The sequence below is a fragment of the Chaetodon trifascialis genome, chromosome 6 (assembly GCF_039877785.1).
Source record: "Chaetodon trifascialis isolate fChaTrf1 chromosome 6, fChaTrf1.hap1, whole genome shotgun sequence".
In the NCBI taxonomy this organism is placed as follows: Eukaryota; Metazoa; Chordata; class Actinopteri; order Chaetodontiformes; family Chaetodontidae; genus Chaetodon; species Chaetodon trifascialis.
In genome coordinates this window covers 10,711,148-10,734,870 of record NC_092061.1, presented here as the reverse complement: position 1 = coordinate 10,734,870, position 23,723 = coordinate 10,711,148, and the positions used below count along the sequence as shown (strand labels likewise).

General features: G+C 41.2%; 1 protein-coding gene across 7 annotated transcripts in view; it reads right to left on the bottom strand.

The window, feature by feature from the left end:
• frmd3 (FERM domain containing 3) overlaps positions 1-23,723 on the bottom strand; it is a 58,630-nt gene that overhangs the window by 32,372 nt on the left and 2,535 nt on the right. For 2 of the 7 annotated variants that reach the window (XM_070964582.1, XM_070964580.1), the window contains exons 2-7: positions 11,700-11,804; positions 10,181-10,223; positions 9,330-9,377; positions 5,465-5,546; positions 2,570-2,667; positions 540-663 (exon numbers count right to left, since the gene is read on the bottom strand). In XM_070964582.1, coding sequence (XP_070820683.1) covers positions 540-663; positions 2,570-2,667; positions 5,465-5,546; positions 9,330-9,377; positions 10,181-10,223; positions 11,700-11,804 — 500 coding nt within the window. The remainder of the gene's footprint in view (positions 1-539; positions 664-2,569; positions 2,668-5,464; positions 5,547-9,329; positions 9,378-10,180; positions 10,224-11,699; positions 11,805-23,723) is intronic. The other 5 variants (XM_070964586.1, XM_070964583.1, XM_070964587.1 and 2 more) reach the window with 3 other exon arrangements.

Genomic DNA, 23,723 nt, shown 5'->3' with positions numbered 1-23,723 from the left:
GAGTATGAGACCTTCATTTCTGGCTGTATTTAATTCAGCTTCTACCATTGCAATTTATTCAACAGCCAATTTATCTCCTTGTGCAAGGAGAGAACATCTAATTTATCGAGAGTGGATTTAGCTCATGTTTTACTCCTTCCATCCCATAAGGTTGATTTTCATCAGAATATAAATTCAGAAAATCCTGCGGCATCAAGCAAGGTGTCCAAAACACGCCTGAAATAAATAATTCATGCTCATTCCTCTGCACATTAATTTCAGTTTTTATTTACTTTCAACTGAATCTAAACTGAAATACCTTCTGCACTGCAATGAAGCACAAATCTCTGGGTATCATCCAATTTTGCTTCTAGCCAGAACGACAGAAAGCTTTATTGTCTGCACGGTAGAAAATTGTCTCCACAGTATGTTTTGAAAACAGATCACAGGAGCGAGCATTCATACCTGTCACCAAAATCTAACAATAAAGTGATAACAAAGACGCAGCTCCAGACAACAAACAACCCCACCAGACACACAGAAACACATTTCTCCTTCACCTGAGCTCGTTCTTGTGTATTTCTATAATCTTCCTCTCCAGTTTGAGGGATTGTTTAGGGAACAGCTTGAAGTCTCTGATGTAGTCTGATGGATGCTCCTCCGGGTCGTGGTCCCCCAGCTCAGCTGAAGACAGAGTGGGACATCAGTGTGAAAACAGTCTAAAAAACAGGATCATTAGTTTAGAGGATGTGAACACATGTGTGCTTCTTTTAAAGTTCAACATATTCAAGCAATCAATTCAAAATGCAACAGAAATTAATCCCTTTAACACAACATTTGGGGAAATAAACTTATTCACTTAGTGCTGGAGAGTCAGATTCAGTTAAGGGTGACAGTGGATTGTCATTTTTTCCTTGGTTTTCTTTGGTTGTTCTACAAATTACACAAATAATGTGTAATGTGTTAGTGAGCTTTAGGGTTGCCGATGCATTTGGACAGAGCCAGGGCTAGCTGTTCCACCTGTTTCCAGTCTTTATGCTAAGCTAAGTAGCTGCTTGGCGTAGCCTTACACTCAACAAATAGATGTGAGTGGTATCAAAGAGAATAAGCATATTTACCAAAATATCAAACTATTCCTTTTTGATCTGATTGAACAGCTTTGTGTCATCAAATTAGTTAGTTGCTCAAGTCCAAACAAAAGCTTAAAGAGAGATCTTTTTCATTATATCTTTTATTTCCAAAGGAGAATATACCCATACGCCTGAGAGATAAATATTTTCCTTATTGAATCCAGTACAAAGTCCTAACAGACACTAATTTCCCTTTAAATCCGTTCTTAATTAGCAATCATAATAAAGGTTAAATCAAATACTTGCCTGGAGTTTAATTAAACGGTAATCCTTAACCTATTCTCCAGCTCTGTAATCAACACCCTGACAAAGTGGGACAGGGACCTGCCCTCGTTAATCAGAGCAGCCAATGATACGCAGCAGACACACTCCGAGTCAAGATAACGCAGCCACTCACACTCTGCTCTCTGGGGATATGAGCCAATCAGCGAGAGCTTGTACAGTTCAGTGATTTGTGGATCAGCCAGAAGGGTTCATGTAGATGATACAGCTCAGCTAATTTTACTCTTAATCCATATTAAAGCAAGCGGCTCTGCAATGTGATTCAACATCAAACTGTTAGTGCTAATTAACTGAAGGGAAAATTTTTTCTCCTGCCTTTTCCCAGCGGTCCATACATCTCACAATGTTTTAAAATGTAGGATTACAACACCAGTCTGATGCCTGCAAATGAAGCCAGTTAATGAAGCCTCAACCAAACAAATGGAGTGATTGGTTTGGATGCCAGCATTAGCTTGCTGATCACTCAATCATTTCACCTCCTTCAGATTTCACCTAATTATGTCATAAGTGTTCACTAAGTGGAGATTTAATGTCACACATGACAAAATAAAATATGTGTGTTACCAAATATTTACACCCACTAACTTGCAAGTGTAACTGAGAAGCTAACTGAACCAACTGACAAAGCTAACGTTAGCTCGCTAATAAATGGCATGTTTGGATTGGAGATGAACAGAGATAATATGAAACATGGTCCACATATCAGACCTAGCACATGATCAAATTGCTGTTTAACAATGATGCGCTGGAAAATTAAATTACATGTCACAAAAATAACACAATATTGCGTATTACTAAATGCTAACACATCAGACCAAATATCTAGCTAAATAGTGCAAGTTAGATTAGCATAACCATATATTAACCATTCATTCACTAGCTAACTGAAACACATCTATGTGTTTGTGAAGTATAGAAATAAAAGAAAATTATACCTTCATTACAACCCTCAAACTGTTTACACAGAGTTAACTTAGCTGACTGCCTTTGATTGGTCGGGACTACAATTGTTTACAAACTGTTGATAGCCATTTCTTCAGTTTTTCCAGGTCCAACATCAATTATACTATATAGGCTATATAGATATACTATACACATATATCTTTATATTCAGTCTACTTCTACACCCTCTAGTCAATATGTCTACACCAAATCCATTAGTTGTCTCCAGACCTCACCTTGTATGATGCAGGCTCCCAGGTATGCAGCTTCGGCAAAAGGACAGAGGAGACGACCATGGTAGATGTCTCTCTTCAGCTGGAGGTACAGGAGATACCTGCACACATGGATGCAACACGCATACACACACAGGTGAGAAGAAAGAAAAACTGACAATGCCACTGAATGTGCTTTACATTTGCAGTTGAAGGTGTATTTGGTCTACAGTGAGGCAGTGTGTGGCTGCAGTCCTGCAGAAACGTGTAGATAATTTTATGTGGCTGTGCGTCGTTGGTTCTCCTTAATGCATCGAAGTGTGCCGTCGCAAAATGAGCCTTAATTAAGTAACATTAGATACAGTGAACACACATTATAAATGAGAATCAGAACTGTAACTTGTCACGTCAGTGTAATCATATTATTTTCATATTAAATATTTCCAGATGCTTAAGGGTAAAATTAATAAAACCAATGCAGCCACTGTCCTTGATTTCATAATGATCAATCTGTGTTACTATGGCAATTAGAGGTAGTATTGCTATGGAAACAACTACCATACAGCAGACTGGTACTGTAGAAACTATGGAAACGGCTTCAATGGAGGCATGCTGCTGATTTGTCTTGTATTAGCTAGAAGTAAAGCTTTAATATCCCTGAGGGGCACTTTGATTTGCTGACAGCAGTCAATAGTAAATACAACAAATTAATAAAAAAATGAAGTCTATACAATACATACACAATGAGAAGAAGTACACAGGTCAGTGCCAGCTTTACTGTTGTCAATTGTCACTTGTCAACAAAACCTTCACTGAGGTCAGTGGAAAGAGATGAATAAATAGACAAAGATGACAAGAAAAGAAATGTATCGTGTCCATTTGTTGCACCTCCTGGGGAGTAAAACCTCCACCTTGATGGACGCAAGAGCACGTGTGTGTAGCTGCATGGAGGTTCTTCAAATTGGTCTAAAACACACAGCTATCTAAAATTACATGACCTTGTCACTTGTGTTTAGTTTTGTCCTTCTCCATTTTCTTCTGTGTTGCATCAGAGATTCATCCTCTCTCTGTCGTCTCCTCTTCTGTTTCCTTCCCAGGACTCTTGTCTTGGTCTTAGAGTAACAGTATCTTTTACATGCTGCTTGTTTCATGTAACAGGAAGCCCAGTCTGTCCTTTATCTCTAACTCCTCGGTGTTACACACTTACGTGGTTTAAATGAATGTATACGTAGAATCAGCTGTCAGAGTGACAATAAAATGCTGAATCTCAAAAGCTTTATTCCATCTTCCCAGCTTGTCAGTTTCTTCATTTTTACCCCTCTTCTGTCTTCATTCTATGAACACATATTTTCCCATTCTTATCTTCTTTTCTCCTTCTTTCCCTCTGCCTCTTCTTCTCTCACTCTGCAGTTTGTTATTCCCATTCTCATTCATTGTACGAGGTTTTATTTGTGTAGGTCAGCAGTGTTTTGACTGCTCACTGTGGGATGACCGAGCAGGTTACATCCATACAGAGCACTTTTATAGCTAAGCTTTCTGTACCAAAACAGAAACTATGCTTTGGAAGTTGTTTGGTAACCATACTGCCAGACAAAAAACACCAACCTTGGACGATTCTGTAAAACCCTGGATGATGCACAATGGCCATGTATTTAAAATCATTGCTTTCAGTGATATGTATACATGGAAGCTATAGTATGTTAGGGAAAAATTGTGGTTTTGGTTCATAAGTCTTGAACTGCAACCTCCTCCCTCCATCAAAAGTACACTACTCTGTGCTAACATGGGAGGTAAATTCTGAGGTGCAAAATCACTGAATATGGATGTGAATCACAAGAATGCTGGGCTCTTTTTTTTTTGTTTTCTTTTTAACTCTTTTTGATATTTGGGGAAAAGTTGAGAGGGAAAACTTCAAATAACATCCTGCTAACTAGAGCACACTCACATTAGCATAATAGTTTTTGGATTTTGATGATGAAAAAAAAAATCTCTCTTGAAAAGACTTGATATTGAGCGCTCCATTGGATTTCATCACTGACTGCAGTTCTTTCTGAACTTCCCAAACACAGCTCAACTTTTATGTCCACTGCAAACTCATCAGTGGCAGTGCAGTGCAATGGTGCTCCCTGAAGACTCTGAGATGAGGCTGTTTTTCCTTTAAGACAAGCTGAAATGGACACAAGGATACATAAAAATGCAGCCCTTTCAAACTGTTGAAATGCAAAGAGAAGGAGTGTGATAGAAACTGAAGGAAAACTCACAGCAGGCTGTGATACAGGAACGTCTTTATGTCATTTATGATGCACAAAAACACCTTAAGTTATAGAAGTTTCAGAGGACAGGGAGACATGCCAGTATGAGTTGAGATATATGGAAAGACACCTGAGGGCGGACAGCGAGCTGTGATTACAGGGAGGAAGAAGGAGGACAGATAGAGACCAGCAGACGGGAGGGAGGAGACACCTGAGGGATGAAATTATGGAGAGACGGAGTGGAGAGGTCTGAAAAGGATGGAGGAGAGAGAGGAAGCGAGAGGGAAAAGCACGGACGGAGGAATGGAAAAGATGATCGTTAGAGAGAAGCAGAGATGGTGAGACATTACAGCTCAGATGGGACAGAGAACACGAAAGCAGAGTCCCTGTGAGTGAGCATCTCTAATTATCACCAGCCCTGAGAGATGTGTGTGTGTGTGTGTGTGTGTGTGTGTGTGTGTGTGTGTGTGTGTGTGTGTGTGTGTGTGTGTGTGTGTGTGTGTGTGTGTGTGTGTGTGTGTGTTTTAAGGGAGGAAGAGAAGGGTTATTATACAGTTTGTATAAGCTACCAGTTATTCAACAACAACATTGCATCTACTAAGCAAAGGCTGTTTCATTTTGTCTTCTCATCACTCAAAAACCATTCAATGTCTGTGTTAGTTTTTACCTTGTGAGCTCCTCCTTGATTTTCATTGGCTCGTTGGGATAAAACTTGACCCGGAAGCACATTGTGTACGGCTGCTGAGCTGCTGAGGACAAGAGAGACATGAGCATGAGAGGACAATTTAGAGAAGAAATGAGAGACGAATGAAAGCGAGGAGAGTTTGAGGAGAGTGCAGAGACAGAAAGCAGTTTGAAAAGGACGGAGTGAAACATGAGTGAAATGAGAGACGAGCTGAGGAAGAAAAGTACAAGTTTTATATAGATGGTTTTAACGAGGAGGGGAGAAGAAGAAAGAGAGGAGAGATAAATGAGTGAGTGCTAGAGAGAAGTGGAACAGAGCAATGAGGATTATGTAAAACTGGAGCGAAAAAGAAGTTGGAGACAAAAAAAGAAATCACGGTGTGCCTCTAATACTGATTAGTCATTTGATAATTAGAGTAATTACTCACCACATGCACACGCACACATGCACACACACACACACACACACACACACACACACACACACACACACACACACACACACACACACACACACGCGCACACACACACACACACACACACACACAAAGAGCTTCACTTGAATTGGGGTCTTTTCCTTTGATCTGAGTCCTAAAGCATTTAATTTCTGACTGTGTGTAGTTGCTGCAGGATGGCATTTAAATACGCACAGTAACATACACACTTACATAAGTGCACACACACGCACACACACACACACACACACACACACACACACACAGCCAATGATAGGCTATGAAGTTCGGATCAAACGACAGCAAAAGCTTAAACTTCCTCCTGGGGTCTGAATTGCGCATAAACACACATTCACTTACACACTTGCTAACGTTCAAAGTTTACTTATTGAAGTTAGACATTTGCGTGACGTACAGACATACATATCAACACACAACTTATCCTCAAAGAAGCATCAGTAGCAATTCTTACATCATTAATATATAGTTCAAGTCATTATAAACCATGACTTTTACCATGAACAAGTAATTATTTTGCTGAAACTATTTTGTGAGGGTGATTTCTGACTGTTTTAGAGGACAAATAACATAATCCTGCAGAAAGAGACGTCAGATTAGAAAACGCTCAAGTGTCTTTGACTGACAGTGACAAACAATGTAGTTTGTTGTTTTAGTTTGGAGAACTTGTTGGATTTTACGCTGTGGAAACCTTCAGGGCTGAAAATGAAGCCAACGTGGAAGTTTCAAAACTGCAGTTCCACAAATGGCCACTTGATGCTGGTTTCAAAAGCGAGTCCATCCCCATAGACCCCCATATTAAAATGCCCAACTTTACAGCAGCAATAAACATGTTTACAGCCTGGTACAAAAATGGTTTTGCTCTCTTTAGCTAATTTCCTTGTTATGACAATTGTTTGGATTTTTTTTTCTCACATACCTCACTTGTTTAAAGTACTTTGAGTCTTAAAGTTATGCATCATTATGGGCACGGCCACTTTGAGTGACAGTTAGCTGCTACACAGCTAGCTCCCACATTCTACCTCTTTGGCCATTTTTGGATCAACCAGGAGTTGTATGTATGTGCCACATATCAGATAACTTTGGAAATGTGGAAAGAAACAAACAAAAGGCAATCTGATATTTTCAGGTCTGATTTGTTTCTCAGTCATGTGGAGACATTTGCACCACATTAAATCCTTTGCAGGTTCTGGGTAACAATTATCTGCACAAAGGGATGAAAAAATGCTCGTACACTGCTCTTTCATTCCCAGTTCTAAGTTTAGTCTATATGGTGCCACAAGGAAGACCATTCATAGTTAAAACATTTTCATGTCCATGTAGAATAAAACGCTGGCTGAGAGAGCTAAATAAGTGAGAACAGAGATTTTGAAATATTTAACCTAGTGTTTGTAGTGTGAACATGGAGTAAACGCTCCAGCACTGAGCTTCAGGCCCCTCTAACCAATCAGGTGTCCAACTCTCCCTCCAGCTTGAATTATTATTTTGGTAACTCTTTATTATACAGACACTGATTTTGTTGTGTAAATCAGGGACCAATGAAATACTCCTGCAGGTACTTTTAGCTGATTTGAACTATTTTCTGTAGGACTACAACTAGTGGTTACTTTCATTATGGCTTAATCTGCTGATTATTTTCTCCATTTTTCACCTGAATATAATGATAAATGCCTCTCAAATTTGGACTCAAGTACAGAACTTGAGCATCTGACGCGGTTTATTTTTAGTGCAAATATGATATGGATTAGTTTCAGAGGAGATGCTAAAAGAATCATCTGATACAGGCAATGATCAAGCATAAACTTAGCCACAGAGACAGAGATGAGACAAGGGATGTGTCAGAAAAGGAGGAAGACAGTGAGCATCATCTAACAGGGGACCAGAAATCTTTCCAGAGTGCCCTCACCACTCTGTCTTTAATGGCTGGATCCTCTGTGGTATCATCCAGCTATGAAAAACAGCACACATCTACATAATACATGCTGAGCAATATGAAAGACGCAATCCTCCCACTTGCTCCCAAAGAATTTGAGCTGCTTTTTTGCTCAGGCTTAAGGGACCAAGAAGCTTTTTTTTTTTTTTAAAGGTTTTAGAGAAAGTGTATTGGCACAATAGCGTGCGCACACACACACACATGCACACACACACTCGTACAAAATGTGACGCATATGCACGTAAGCTGAGACGCACAAAGAGAAAATAAAGCACAAACCACCCATCCTAATTTGAGAGTAAATCCTGCCATGGGGAGAACTGATGTGTCAGGACGACTCACATCTATTCACCACTCGTCTTCCATCCCTCTCTCTCATCTCTTTTTCTTTCTTTCACTCGCTGTCAGCCTCTCTCATCTCAAACAGTCTCTCCAATCTCCTCTTTTCTCCCCATTTCTGACTTCTTTCTTTAGCTACATTATCTATCACTGTCTCCTCCCTCTCCCTGCTGAATTAGCCCCCCTACACATTTCCCCTTAATCACTCTTTTCCCCTCCTTCTCCCTTCCTCCATCTCTCATTCTAATTTTCACTCATCTCCTCATCCTCCCCCCTCCTGTCCTCTTGCACATGTTCTGATGAAGCAGAATGCACCGCTAATAGCTCCTTTATTAATTTATAGCGGTACAGAAAGAACAGGACAGTCATTAAAAGGGTGGGCGAACTTCAGACACACGTTTTTGCTGATAACACAGTTGATTGGCCAAATGTATATGGACATCACACTCAGCAGGATGAAAGACCAAGGCAGCGTTTCTAAACCAGACAGAAATGTAAAAATGTGAAAGAGGATTCCACGAAAAATGTTTGCTCCTTGATTTTAACTCCAAAACAAACCCCTGTGGCTAACAAAGCGAAATTTGTTTTAATTTTTTATGAAACAAAGGCAGAAATTATCTTCCCTCATTTACTTCTTTCCAGGAAGAGAATAAAACATTTGCTTCTAGAAATAAAGTGCCTCTCACAATCCACTGCAACAGGATTTTACACACTGATCTGCTGATGCAAGTGCTGTAACACTTCAACGCTTGACAGTAAAATGGTTGTCAATTTCTTGCTGACTGGCAGTGGTGGGATGTAACAAAGCACATTTACTTAAGTTCAGGTTTGAGATTGTCTACTTTATGCTATGATATACTTTTACTCCACTACATTCAGTAAAATATGTGACAACTGAGACTTATCTAATGTGAGTCTATTGGAGGTTACCATCTAGAGAAAAAGGAAAAACCAAATGCAAGAAAGCTTGTGTGCTGCAGAGTAGCAGAAAGCTGCGACAATGATCGACAGACAATGAGTTTACGTTCATCCCTCCAGTAGTTTTTGTTTATTTTTGTCAGCATGTACATATTAACCCAAACGAACTGACAACAAATGCCAACCTGTGAGAGAGATGCATGAGGACGCCAGGCCCGGCTCCCACCACCTACCTAAAATAAACCAACGAAGAAGAGTCAGGAGGCTTTAACAAGTGAACAGGCAGCCTGGTTACTGGTTTGACATTTGAGTTCTCTGTCCTCAGCTCGTGCTCCTCGGCCATGTCTTTGCATTTCACTTTGTGTGTTAGTTTACTTCCTGTTAGGGCCACTCGTCCCTCTGGCAGTTTGCTGTTTGTCTGAGAAACTCTACTCGTGTCATTTTGTCTGTTTTTATTGTGTCTCTGTTTGTCTCCCTGTGGTCTCTCCCTGTGGTCCGACATTGTCTTCCTCTGTCACTACTCATGTCAAATGGTTATGTGAGCATTGTGTCCTGGGAAGAGTGATAAGGCCCCTCAAGTGTATATGTGAGGACATTTTCTAAATGCTATGTGTCCATTATGAAAAACAAATATATTCATATTTCTTTCTATCTGTTTTCTACCACACATAAAGAATTTTTCATGCACTAGGCTACATGCTTACATTATATGAATATCCAGTTCCTTGAACACTGATGTGTGTGTGCTGCCATGAGCCTGTTAGTGTGTATGAGTCCCAGTGCTGCTGTCTATTTGTTGTAGAGCTTGACCCCCGCACACCAAAGCGGCTCTCCAGAGAGATATGCAGGCCTGCATGCAAGGCACTAACAAACCCATGCACACACAAATATGCACACAAGAACATGCACACACAAGTATGCACACACGCGCACACACACGCACACACTCATGCTTTCACACTTTGCTCATTGTGTGTACACACTCGCTGATGCAAGACACAGAGAAAAACACAAAGGGAGCAGAAGTGACACTTACACTTCATCTGCCTCACTACAGGCTTATTGGGCTCCAGCCAGTGCTGAGAGAGAGACAGAGAGAGAAAGAGAGAGAGAGAGAGAGAGAGAGAGAGAGAGAGAGAGAGAGAGAGAGAGAGAGAGAAAGGACAAGTGTTACTCTAAAATAAGGATACTGACGTCAGTTAAAAAAACATGATGCAATTCAGTTTCACGAATTTTCCAAAAATCTCTTCACGTTTTTGATGAATAATTGAATGACACATGCCTGAACTCAGCATTGTGAGGCAATGTCAGTGCATGAAAAACAAATTTTAAATCACATCAGAAAATGCATCATTGTGTTGTGTTCCCATTAAAAGATCAAAATACAAGAGAAAAGAAAAACTCTTCCGACCTGCTGGCTAGACTTGACATTTGTACTCATAATACATACAGTGTACAATGCTCTTATAATGAGCAACACCTGAAAAAGTAAGGGATCAATGAAGTTTCGTTTTCTATTTTTTGTAACGCTGTGCTCAGCTGGAAAGCTTCCCAGTAACACAGTCTGTGCTGCTCCAGCTCCACTGGAACAGTTAGGGATGAAGGGCCTTGATGGAGGGCCTCTCAGTGGTGCTCATGAGGGACAAGTGGTGACTTCCCTGTACTACGCATTAAGAAGGAATTTGAAGGACTTGCCCTCCATCACTTTGACCCATTGGGGATTTCAAAAATTTACTACAACATAAAGTGGGTGTAAGATAAAACTACAAGCAAGCCAGAACCACAGATGCTTCATTAACTTTGCAGTAATTTCAATAAGTCTTGCCTCTGATTTCAGATACTTTATTCTATTGAAGAAGTTTCTTATTGTATTTGTGCCTTTTGTGCTGTAACACCTCTTGCTGGTAGTTGCTTGTTATTATTACTTTCCCATTTTGCATTTTAAATGCAGCTAGAGGCCGGCTGAGCTTCTGTTGAGACCAGGCATCTGGTCTCTTCTGTGTGTGGGCTGTTTGAAATATGGAGACTGAGCTTGTTATTATTTGTCACTTGAACTTGTAATATAATGTACCGACTGCCTTCTGATTAACATCCAACAATCCCACTTTGGCCATGCTGACTCAGAGCAGCCGTTTCCTGGTAGTAGGTGTGATCATCACTTTCTTTATTTTGGTTCTTATGCTGTGATGACGTGCTGCCATATACTTACTTTTGATTGGATAAAATTTGTATGAATAGTAAATATATCGTAAATATGCCTATAAGCAGATTCTGCTTCAGAGGCAAAGCAGCATAATGGCATAATACAAAATACACAGAGGGGCACAGGCCTACAAAAGGAAACACTACTCCGGTGTTAACTGTTCAATTTACCAAACAGTTGCTGATTCCAGCTTCCTAAGCGTGAGGATTTGCAACTGCATCAATTTTTATACACATTTTACGGACTGAACAACTCATCCATGCCTCGAATACACAATTGAAACATAGTGGAAATAGTTGCAAGCCATCTGATTTGGTTGTTCTGCACACGTGTGTGTGTGTGTGATAATTACCCTCTGTTTCTCGGGGTCCACATATCGAATACCAAAGTAGTCTTTCTCAAGTAGGTTGTAGTGGTTGCACACATGGTCCAGCAGGAACTGGCCTTTGGTGTCTCTCTGTAAAGACATAAAACACATAAAATTTAAATCCAGTAAGTTATTCTGTGATCAGTCAGCATCCTGTACCGACATCTGAGCTACCTTTCCATCGGATAAATCCCATAAACCTCCCAGCTGCATCTGATTCCAGCTGCATCACTGTGCCATAACAACAACAAACAGCCCCCTCTTGGGTAATATATCTGTGGTGCACACGTAGTTTTATAAGAGTAAAACCTGTTAATGGACAGAAATACTGTATGTCAGCGACTTTGAGGTCTCTTGGTGACAATATATGGCTTTGGTCATATTCCAGCTTCTTGACATGTCAGTAAATACAGTCCATGTGCAGTTCATAAACACAGCTCAGACACAGAGATCAATAATCACTGTACATTTATTACCTGCTCCATCAATATCTACTCATCACATTTGCATTCTCATGCTGGAGTGTGTGTTTGCATGTGTGCTGCATGCAAGGCTATTTCCATTCACACCGTCCTAACCTAATGTCAAAGCTGTCAATATTCTGTTGATTGCCATTTTGTCATATTATATGCATGACAATCATGCGTTTATGTGTGTGTGTGTGTGTGTGTGCGCGCGCGCGAACATATGCCCTATAGCTGCTCCATAACCTGCTGACAGAGGTGGCTTCTGTGCTCAGTTAAGCAGGACTGATTGATTCAGTAGGACATCGGCTGTTTGCCCTTGTTGTGATTTATTCACCACTGGAGACACATGACACAAACAACCACATCAACACACACACACACACACACACACACACACACACACACACACACACACACACACACACACACACACACACACACACACACACACACACACACTTTAAATAGAGCCTTAGTGTACCGTGTTTTCAGTTTAGCTGAAGCAAAGTCCTGTATTTTGTCCCCATAAGGAAGGCAAGTCCCCACAATGTGTGTAAACAGATTTATGTCCAACTGTGAGGAATACATGGCCACAAGAGGCCACAGCTTTCTCTATTACCACAACTTGTCAGCAAAGCAACATGTAAAACTGCCAGTCCACACCAATCAGTCATTACACCATGAAATCAAAATCACTTGTTTTATGCATTCAACGTGTATGTATGCACTAACAAAGCTTTATCATGGCTCATTTGTCCTTTACACACTTTTAACTGCAGGGGCCACCTGTCATGGTTGTTTTTTTACACATTTCTTTGGCACTCAAGGTGCTCCATATTTTCTGCCAGCTTTGCTCACTTCTCTCTCGTTTACTCTATGTTGAAAATGGTTGAGAATGTGGCCTATTGGTTTCTCATCTGTCAAATGGCTGCTACATCAGCAGTGGTTGGTATGCTGTGGTCATCTTCAGCAAGCAAGCTAAGGGCATTAACCCAGGTCAGTAGTTTTGATTACTAATTCTGTGTGAAGGCATTTGGAGCTGGTACACACCATAGGGTGAGTGATTGACAGCAGCTGACTGTGCAGTCGAGCGGTCGGAGCAGAAGGACACTTCCAGCACTCCCGTCTGGGCTGGCAGTTTGTCAAACTAAAGGTCTGGAACCTCAGATGTCCAGTATGCTCAGGCGCACACTCATCATCATGAACGTCCAAGCATGGACAGTGTTCTTTTCAGCTGTCTCCATCACTTCTGCGTCCCATTCACAAATTCCTACGTCACCCCATCTGGCTCACTCTCCCAGATGGTCCTCATTGGATGCTGCATTGAAACCCTGTCGTCATATCTTATTGACCTACTATTGAGCATCCTGTACCTCCCCTATCACCTCCATGGTCTTTGGGATGTTTGGGGAGATCAATCTTCCACGTGCTGGCTTTTCTCCTCCACCAGCAGTGTCTGAACTTCCTGTCCACTCTCTGATCTTCATGATCCTACTTTTGATGAAGATGCTTCAAGTCAATGGAGCCTAATTGTTGAAGTCTTTCCTCGCTGTCTTCTCTCTTCCAAGTCTTTCTTGTCTCTAAGTGTTCTCCTGCAACTCTTAAAGACCAACTGTTTTCCTTTGTGTTGAATATTACATGTGCCTTGATGGCAGAAGGGAGAAAAAAAGAACATTTTCTTAAAATAGCTTCCTTTTGAGGCTAAGCTGTCATGCAATTAGCTTGCACAAATAGTATATAACTAGAGGTACAGCTCACACAGCATCTAAACGCTTTAAAAGAGTCCATCATGCCTGTAGGATGATACTGATTCTGACTTTAGCACCTTGGATTACTTAGAACTGTGGCCCGAGGCAGCCACCTCTTGTTCTCAGTCATCTTACAAACATGAATTCCTATGCATATGTTGTGTTTGGTAAACACCGCTCTTGCCAAGGCAACCTTTTAAATGCATTTCTTGGTGAGTCATTCTCAATTTCTCAGTAAACAATCTGTTCTGTGCAGTAATTGCTGTATACTGTACATTTTGGCAGAACGGCCACAAAGCGAGATAATTTCTATAAATGTCACAGCAACAACTCAAAAATAAGAAAAACAGAGACAGCACAGTGAGTAGACGGAGAGCCCAGGGGCTGTGCGCTTGACTGTCCACAATACCCACAGGAGCACAGCAGCTTTATGTTACACACCAAAAAAACGTCATTCAGTAAATGAAAAAGGGACTCACTTGTGTAAAGCAGTTTCAGGTCAAAGTACCGAACAATGAAGAGGAATAAAAAATAAAACAAGTACACTATACACAATACACAGAAGGTGTGTAACTGGTCATTCCCAGTTATTCAGACATTTTCGCTCTAGTCTGCCAGACACAAACAGAATATCATAGTTACCTTATCAGCAAGATGCTGTTTTTTCTGTGCTGGGCAGTAACGCATCAGGCAGGCTACAGTAATGTGATTACTTGTTTTTCAATAAAGAGTAGGGAATACTGTGACTAATCACAGTAATGTTCTGTTATTCAGTAAGCTGGGGGCAGGCTTGTTCGCTGTCTTGCCGGAAGCGGTCGAATGTGTCAGCTAGCCTAGCGCAGAAGCTGGAGGTGTGGGGAGGCGGTTAAACCAGAAAAGGAGAAATGCCACTCCCAGTAACTCCATAGCTGTCTTGCTTTAATGTTGTGTCTTCTTAGCTGGTTTGCTAACATTAGCCAGTGGTACTGTAAGCTTAGATTCAGGAATCACCTGGTTCACTGTGAGGCCGAGACCAGCGAGTCAGCGAGGCTAACATTAAGCTAGCTTAATGACGATTAAATCATGTCTATTTCTACACATGAAAAAATGTGTGATTTGGAGCTGAGGCATGTCTGAGGAGCTGGGCTGGGGAACGAAACTAACATGTAATTTTGTGAGTTATGACCCCTATGACCTTTGTTACATCAACACGCAACAATCAGTCAGTGATCTCTGACATGTCCCTGTTGGCTGGTTCAGGTTTACTGTTACATCATTCGAGTAAGCTATAAATCAGGTGTGTGTTCCTGCGGGTGTAGCTATGATTGTGTCCATGCTGCCTGTGGTGTGTGTGTGAGTTCGGTAAAAAGTCAGCATTTGTGTGTGTTTGTCTGTCTACATCTCTGTAGGACTTTGGGCTGATCCATGACAACAGTGTTAGTGAGCTGTTAAATCTGAAGAGCAAACAGACAGAGACACACACCGAGGGAGAAGAAAAATAAAAAACGGAATGAAAACAGCCACGCTGCGAGCCGTCGCTCGCCGGATCATCAAACAACACCTTTCCTCTGTGTGGTTCTCAGGGCAGACGCTCGTGGGGAGAAGAGAGACGGACTGATGCCAGGAAAGAAGAGAGAGAAACAGACCAGACAGAGAGTGAACCAAGGCCAAACATGCCGAGAGGCTGAGAGACAGAGGAGGCAAAGACAGAGCTAAAAAAAGAGTGGATAAAAGAGAGATTGACTAAGACGAGCAAAACAGGGAGGAAGAGAGATATAAAGAGTCTATGTCATGTCCAACAAGGACTGAATACATATTTCATATATCCAAAGGCTGGACATTAAAAATTAACCCGGTCATCCTGTCTCTACATGATCTCACCTAATGACGGCAAAGTGCTCTTCTCGCTGCCTCGCTTCCACACACACACACACACACACACACACACACACACACACACACACACACACACACACACACACACACACTTTAAATAGAGCCTTAGTGTAGCGTGTTTTCAGTTTAGCTGAGGCAAAGTGCACTTTGACGTGTTTGTCCGAGTGTGTCTTTCCATGCTCTACCATTTTTTTTCCTCGATAAAGCGAGCTCGTTCAAGCCGGCCGAGTCCAGCAAACAAAAACTAGGAGGAAAAAATGGAAAAGCATCAGTATGTGGAGTATAAAAACACACATACATTGAATTTTTTATTCCTACAAATAAAAAAAAGGAAAGTTTTGGCCTCCAAAGTGCATAAAGCCACGATGTGGACCGTAACAACTGAAGACTTGTTATCTAACAAAACCCCATTTATCTGAAGAAAATCCCAAAAGCCAAAGCCAAAAGACAACACCTGAAGTTGTGTTTCTGGCCAACAGAGGAACAGGAAGCGTGATAATAACTCTCATTTAGCTTTGTTTTTGATCTCTACCAGGACAGGGAAAGATGGGCTGGAAAACACAGGCAGAGGGCAGAATCTCTGCAGAGACGGACACTGCTGGGCACTTTCAGGGGGTCATAAGTGATGACTGAGAAGGATTATTGTCGTATGAGTCCATAAGTTGTATCTAGGAAAGCACTTTGGCTAATGTTGTGCCTCAAGTCACTGTGGACTTTTTCTGTATGAAACCAGACCGCCACCTCCAAACATAACAGCAACCAAAGGTTAAGTTTAATAAAGATGTAGTGACTACAAGTTGGTAGTTTTGCAAAATCAGATATTTAGCCAAAAAACAAATGAGATATTTTACCGATAAGTTTAATATCAACATTTTATCATGCAGCTGACAAAAGAGTTCATCTTACCCCAGATAGACAAAGTGTGAGGATTAAGGAAATACTTTCAAAATGTGTTTGACAGCCGCCTGGGTTTTACATCTTTCAGAAAAACAGATGCTTAACTCCAATGAAACAATCGTATGTGCTCATACAGATGGGTTATGTTAAATGAGAGCACTGTTCTTCCAGATTGATGAAACGATTCACAGACATAACCATAATAACAGCCATTAGCTGCAGTCTAAAGCAGGTGACTGATTAGTTCTGATCATGACTCTGTGACCACTACAAGCCAAGCACTAGGACCCTGGGTAACATGGCCCAGTTAAACACCGCTTGTTGTTTAATTAATATGCATGCCAGCTCCATTATGACTGGTCCTTATCGACTTCAGCGCAATTCATTTCATGACACGGCATACCTAATTGGCTGAGCTGAAACGCTGTGAGGAGAAAGAGCGTTAAATTCCTGCGATCCCTGTGTGAAGAAAGCAACACGCACTCTTTATCTGCAGGGGAGTGCAGGAGAGGAGACACAGAGACCGAGAGCAGCGGGACCTTCAAGATAATGATATGCCCCTCTTTACCTCCACACAAACCAATTTAAAAACCTAGCAGCTGCCTTAAAGACAAATGCGACACTAATTCATGGCTTTTCTCTGTTGTCTCTGCAGGTCCTCTTCAGGGAAATGGAGATTTAAGATGCTAGTGGACCAATTTGCCGATTTATTTGCCAATTAGGATGCATGTGTAAGCAGTCTTTTGTGCAAGTGACAACATTGTCCTCCTGTTATTAACAATACCAATACTTCTAAAGCCAGTTTGCAGTCACCACCCAAAACTCAAGCCCCAAGTCAATGAATGGATCGATCCTAACCCTTGACCAGGATACAACAGAGACAAATCAATGTGCTGGATGTGGGGTGTGGGAAAAGCAATGCAGAGGATCACAGCCGAAGATAAGAACTGAGTTAAAACCTTTCTCCTCTTTCTATTTCTCAGGACGCAGAAACACATTTTTCTGCACATTACACTCACATTATTATCTCTATTCTTTCAACATCCAGTCAACCCAAAGACTCCATGACTGCAGCTGCCCTGTCACAGCAAATGGATATATTGTAGGTGTCTATCATTTTGTACATTTTTCTACAAAATTCAACCATAAATATTTACTAAAATACTTTGGAGCTCTACTGGAATTCACAATAAAGTTGGGGGTGTGCAGTATTTGGCTGCACAGCATGAGTTTATAATGACTCACCAGTCGGTCGGTTGGTTTTAAAAGGTTGTTTTTGACCATTTTAATGATTAGACTGCTTGAGGAAAAAGTAGGGTATAGTAATATCATCAAACAGACTTTAAAAGTAAGTTACAGAGTCAGGACGCAAATACAAGTGATCCTCTGACGCTTCATTGACTTCAAGATTGGACGAGGGAGGCAGAGGATCAGACACTTCCAGTCGGGGTGCTGAATTATGGAAAACATCCAACTTATATTACAGACAGAAACATCCCCTAAAGAGGTGCTTGACCTCAACACCACCTCTGTAATAGCCTCCCACCATCATAAATTTTATCATGAGTCAACGTTTGATTTGTAAATCCAGGCTGTCTTTGTTTTATATGTGAAGAGAAAATATGGAGAAGCACTGTGTAGAAGAGACAAGGCACAATGTCATATATCAAACCCATACGGCTCCAGAGTAATATTGATCTTGTGAGCTGCATAACAGTAAGTTGGGTTTAACCTCTCCAACCACTGACCCAGCAGCAACAGACTCTTGCCTGAAGCTACAGACTTGGCACATGGAAAGACTTCCTTCATCATCTGTGCACTACAGCCAGAAAAAAGAGGGTAAATATTCCTAGAATTATTGAACACTTTGTTGGGGGGGCACCATGTATCCTCTGAATCCTGAATCCTCAATATAGCAGCCCAGATTTGATTGCAGCCTGGGCTCTGTATGCCCCCCCACCCCCATCCCCCCACCCACATGGCCCTTTCCTGTCTCTGTGCAGCTGTCACTGTCTAAAGAAAAAAGCAGAAGTGTCAAATGTCAAAAAATGGATGTATGGATTGAATGGACTGACATGGACATTGACATTCATGTCCCCCTGAAAATGAATCCTAATGACTGGTGATCTGACTTGAAGCCACCATGAGGTTCATATTTGTGGCTTTGAGTCACAGATGTCTCAAAAAATACCTCCAACACTAACGACATGACCATCAGCCTCAGCTGTACTTCGTGTCTGGTGATAATTAGTAAATGTTAGCATGCTAAGACACTAAATTAAGATGATGAACAAGGTACATATTATACCTGCTAAACATCAGCATGTCAGCATTGTCCATGTGAGCATGTTAGCACACTGATGTTAGCATTTAGCACAGCCTCACAGAGCTGTGAGGAAGACTCTTAGTCTTTGTTTTCTTTGTTCTAATTTAACTCTATGTTGTTCTTGTGCCTGGTACTACCCTTCCTCTTTGCTGTGAATTAAATTATGAAGCACTTTGTGAGTCTTGTTTTAGGCAAGTACCACAGAGCAGCAGCTACAAGTGCTAATTTACTATGTTTGCTTACATTACTGACAAGTGATCAGCGTTCATTTCCTCAGTAAATATTGACAACTATCATTGTTTTAATTTACTGTACATGTACATGTTTCAAATGGATGGATGTCAGTATAAATTGAATCTACTAATCTATGGTCATATAACCTTTCAATCATTTTTTATGAAAAAGCACTTCCACTTTGAATCTTCTTGCTTAAATCATTTATATATAAAACCTATAATCCTTCACATCCATGTGAGCAGCACTCATAGCAGTGGCTGTGACCTTGTCCCAGCGTGGAAGAAGACAAACCAATTACCTTATCATCACCTGCAATGGTGCAGAGATGCTGACATACACATCTATATGGGGACAAAGGCATGCACAAATTAACACACATGACATAAAACATGTCATGTGCACCCGCGTTCATGGCTGGCCACACAGCCTAATAAGCTTAGTGGTAGAGCCATAAATTATCAATATATGGAGCAGAACCAGTTTTCATTATAATGGAGCTTCAGCACTTTCACTCTGTGAACAGCTGAGCAGTAAGTCACAGGAAGGCAGGAGAGAGAAAGTGTGACGATGATGATGGTATGACTGTGGCTGCGACACTGCTGTTAGGAGTGTGTGTACATGGTGGGTGCATCGAAGCAGCTGTCTTATCTTTATGCCGCAGGATGTTCAAAATTTTGCGGCAGACAAACAAACAATCCACGGCAGAGAGAAGAGAGACTGTGTGTGAAGAAAACAGAGTTTGAACCTGTGAGTTAATGTGAGAGGTCTGTTTTTTGGCTTATTTGCATGTTTTTTGGCACAAATAGCGTGTCTCTGTCTGCGTGTGCTTGCCGCTGACTCTTTCATCTTCCTGATGTCTTAACCGTATGATGCAATGAGCAATGGTGCCTGCATCCTACAGGAAAAGAGGTTTATTCACCACATATGTACACTCATACAATGACGATGATGATGGCGTCACACAAACACAGAGAACATTATGTGCTTGCTAAATGTAAATGCCAAACTTGTTCTTCTCAGGGCATTTTGATCGCATTAGAAACCAGGACAGAGGCAACTCAACCAGCTGATTAATAATTCTCAATATCAGAGTGTGGACAGTGTCTCCAGCCACATGCTCCAGATGTTCAGTTGGACTTCACTCCACCAAGAAAATCAAATAATTTATAGATTCAAGTGTGTCTGTCTTTTGTGCCATCCTGCTCTCTCTTAAACTGAATTTAAGTGTGCATTATGACAAAAAATACCACTCTTTTTATTGCCCTTGTGTACAAAGTTTTTTTTTTTTTTAACAGACAGTACGATGATAAAATGAGGAGAGTAAACAGAAACCTCTGACTCCCATGACAATGATTTCAAGTGTCATTCTAACAAATGACCACATATTCATGCACACATTACTTTAACAGCGAGCTGATAAATGTGGCCTATAGTTGTCAAATTAGCACTTATTGCATGTGAATATCTCATTTGATATATGTGTTTGCAGTGGTTATCACACAGCATGGTGACAGTGAGTCAGGGTCCACCCTCCAGAGGGATAATCTGATACTGACGTGTCCTTGAGCAAGACAGTGAATATCAATCAGCTGCTTGTGTGACCCCTGACCCACCATAGTCTTTACATCTCTTACTTTCTCTATCAACAATTGGCCAGGTTTCACACTTCCCCCTTTCCTGGTTTACTCTTCCCTCTTTTTCTCCACCATGTCTTCCTTTTTCAAAATCTGCCCATGTCTGCCAGTCTCATTTCAAATCTGTTTCATGTTTTAATCTGCTTAATCTGTTTTTCCCACAGCCACTCCACCTCATTTCCTCTCCTACTCCTTCCTACACCCTGTCGAGTTTTTGCCGTCATCCTCACAGCTCACATAATGGGACCAGCCATGTCATCCTATATTTTGTCTTATCAACCATCTCCCTTTCTTTTGATGTTTCCATCCCCGTCTCTCCACTATCCTTCTCATTTCTTTCTTCTTCCTCTCAGTTGTGAGCGCAAGTCAGAAAAAGGATTATTTCTCTTTAGTCATCTTCAGAGAAGCATCAAAGAGGCGCCGGCGAGTGGGATAAGAATAGAAAACTGATGCTATTTATAACCTGTTCCAAAGAATGCCTACCAGCTGAAACAATTGCACTGCCTCAGCATCGCTAACACACACACACACACACACACGCACAGAAGCCAACCACCCAACAAAATGGTAAATAAGAGGCCAGTGCCACCTCAGCTTCACCCACACACACACACGCCTTTCCTTGACAGAGTAAAAGGCAGACGTGGTGAAAAACAATACCAGTATCCACAAGGATCTTTAAATAGACTCTACTAGTCATGTATTGATAAGGTGACTCCCACAAGAATAGAAACAGAGCAATTAGCAGGGTGTTGAAGCTTTCAAAAGTTTAACTTATCACAAGCGATTGCAGAGCAATGCAGGCGTTTCTTGTTACGAATACTGAATTAATGTCTGTAATTACAGAACTTTGGCTCAGTGGCTACTTTTAAATCTTTCATGCAAGTGAGCCGTGGCTATCCCACCCTGCCAACACACACACAAACACACACAGACACACACACACACACACACACACACACACACACACACACACATACGGACACACACTGTATATGTGCACACGGACACACACTCATGGCGTAGCGCATCGCTGACAGCTGACTGATGTTGGCCTCATGAAGAACAGTGATCTCCCTTAATTATACATGATGTGTCACAGAGAAGGAGGAGGCAGAAAGAGAGACAGAAGGAGAGGAGGGAGGCAGGAAGAAGATGAGACGTGAAAATAGAGAGTGAGAAAAGGTGGTCGGAGGAGTAAATATGAAGCCGAAAGTGGAGCAGGGAAAAAGTGGGGTGAAAGGGGGGAGCTTGGAGGAGATGAGGGAGGGACAGATGGGAGGACGAGAAGAAAAAGAGTGGATGATGAAAGGCGAGAGGAGCTGAAAAGCAGAGGAGGTCACTGTGGTTTGATCTTGACGTGTCTCTCCTGCAGCAGGTCTGACTTAACATTACCAGTGGACATGAGAGCAGCAGGCTGCACACATTCAACCCCCTGGGCTGTAGACACACATACCAAACACACACACACACACCTGAGCACACACAGCCACATACCCACACCCTCTCTCTACCTGCCTTATTATATGTCAAGCTATTCTTAGAGTCACAGTAAACATCTTCAAAATAATTATGCTCTGCTGCAGGCTGTTGTCATGTCTTGTGACCTAGAAACTGTAAAAAAAAAAAAAAAAGACTATCCATCTAAATGTGTATTTATTGAAGGAGGAAACACATCCAGCTCTTCCTGACACACAATATGCACACACACTTTTCCACTCACATTTCGTTCCCTCCGCCCCCCTCGTCGTGACCTCACTGTAAGGTTTATGTGAACTACCATGAATAGATCATTACTATATTCTATCTTTCTATCACTTCTTTAAATCTTAGAAAAACAGGGCTGAAAGAATGCAGAACTTGCTTGAAAATTGACAGTTTTACCCATTAATGTGTATTATTGTTCTGCATTTGTATATACTATTGTTGAAGAAAATGATGCTGATAATGGTATCTATGAATTTATTAGTCACATGAGTGATCAGTGAATTGTGTGTAAGGGAACAGCCTCAGATACCACCCTGGTTAAGCCACGATAGCTGAAAACATGTGGTGGATAAAGCATGGTGTGCAGTGATTTTCACCTGATTGTGTCAAAATAATGATAATAATGATTAAAAAAGTGCCCTGCACAAACTCCCTGAAAACTTCAGGTCTGCTCCAAAACTTCTCTCTTTGCTCTGCCTTTCATTGAATTCAATTTGGGACTGTTCATCCATATATTTAACTTTTTTTTTTTTTGACTTCATATCCTATTTAAATATATCTTTTTATACAATCTTGTGTCTCTTTAATATCTTGTCTTAATGCCTTTTAAGCCTTGTGCAAAGCAGTTTGAATTGCCTTGTTGTTGGAAGGTGGCGTGCAAATAAACTTTTATTTTTGCACTTGCACTAATGAGACATGTTCCGTAATGACTACTCCAGTCAAAAATATTCATGCATTTTAAAGTAGAATTGCCTAAAACTGATATTTTTAAGCCTTGAGTTCATCAGGATAACCCATACCGTGCCAAACATCGTGCTGGTTAAGGCACCCGTGTTTTATGCAAAGTCAAGAACTGATGCCTTAGAGTTAAGTTAAAGGAAATAAAAGTTAAAGGAAATAAAAGTATCCCAGACTCACGTTAAGCAACCTATTGGATTCGAGAGCAATTTTCAGATGGCAATCAATTTAGCGCTGTCTTCGTCATCTCATCCTGATACAGCAGAAGCAGAATGGACAGAATAAAAAGAAAGACAGACAGCGACACTGCAGAGAGAGAAAATAAGCAGATAAAGTGAGATATGGAAGTCTCCGAACAGTGGAAAGAGGAGAAGTGCTGT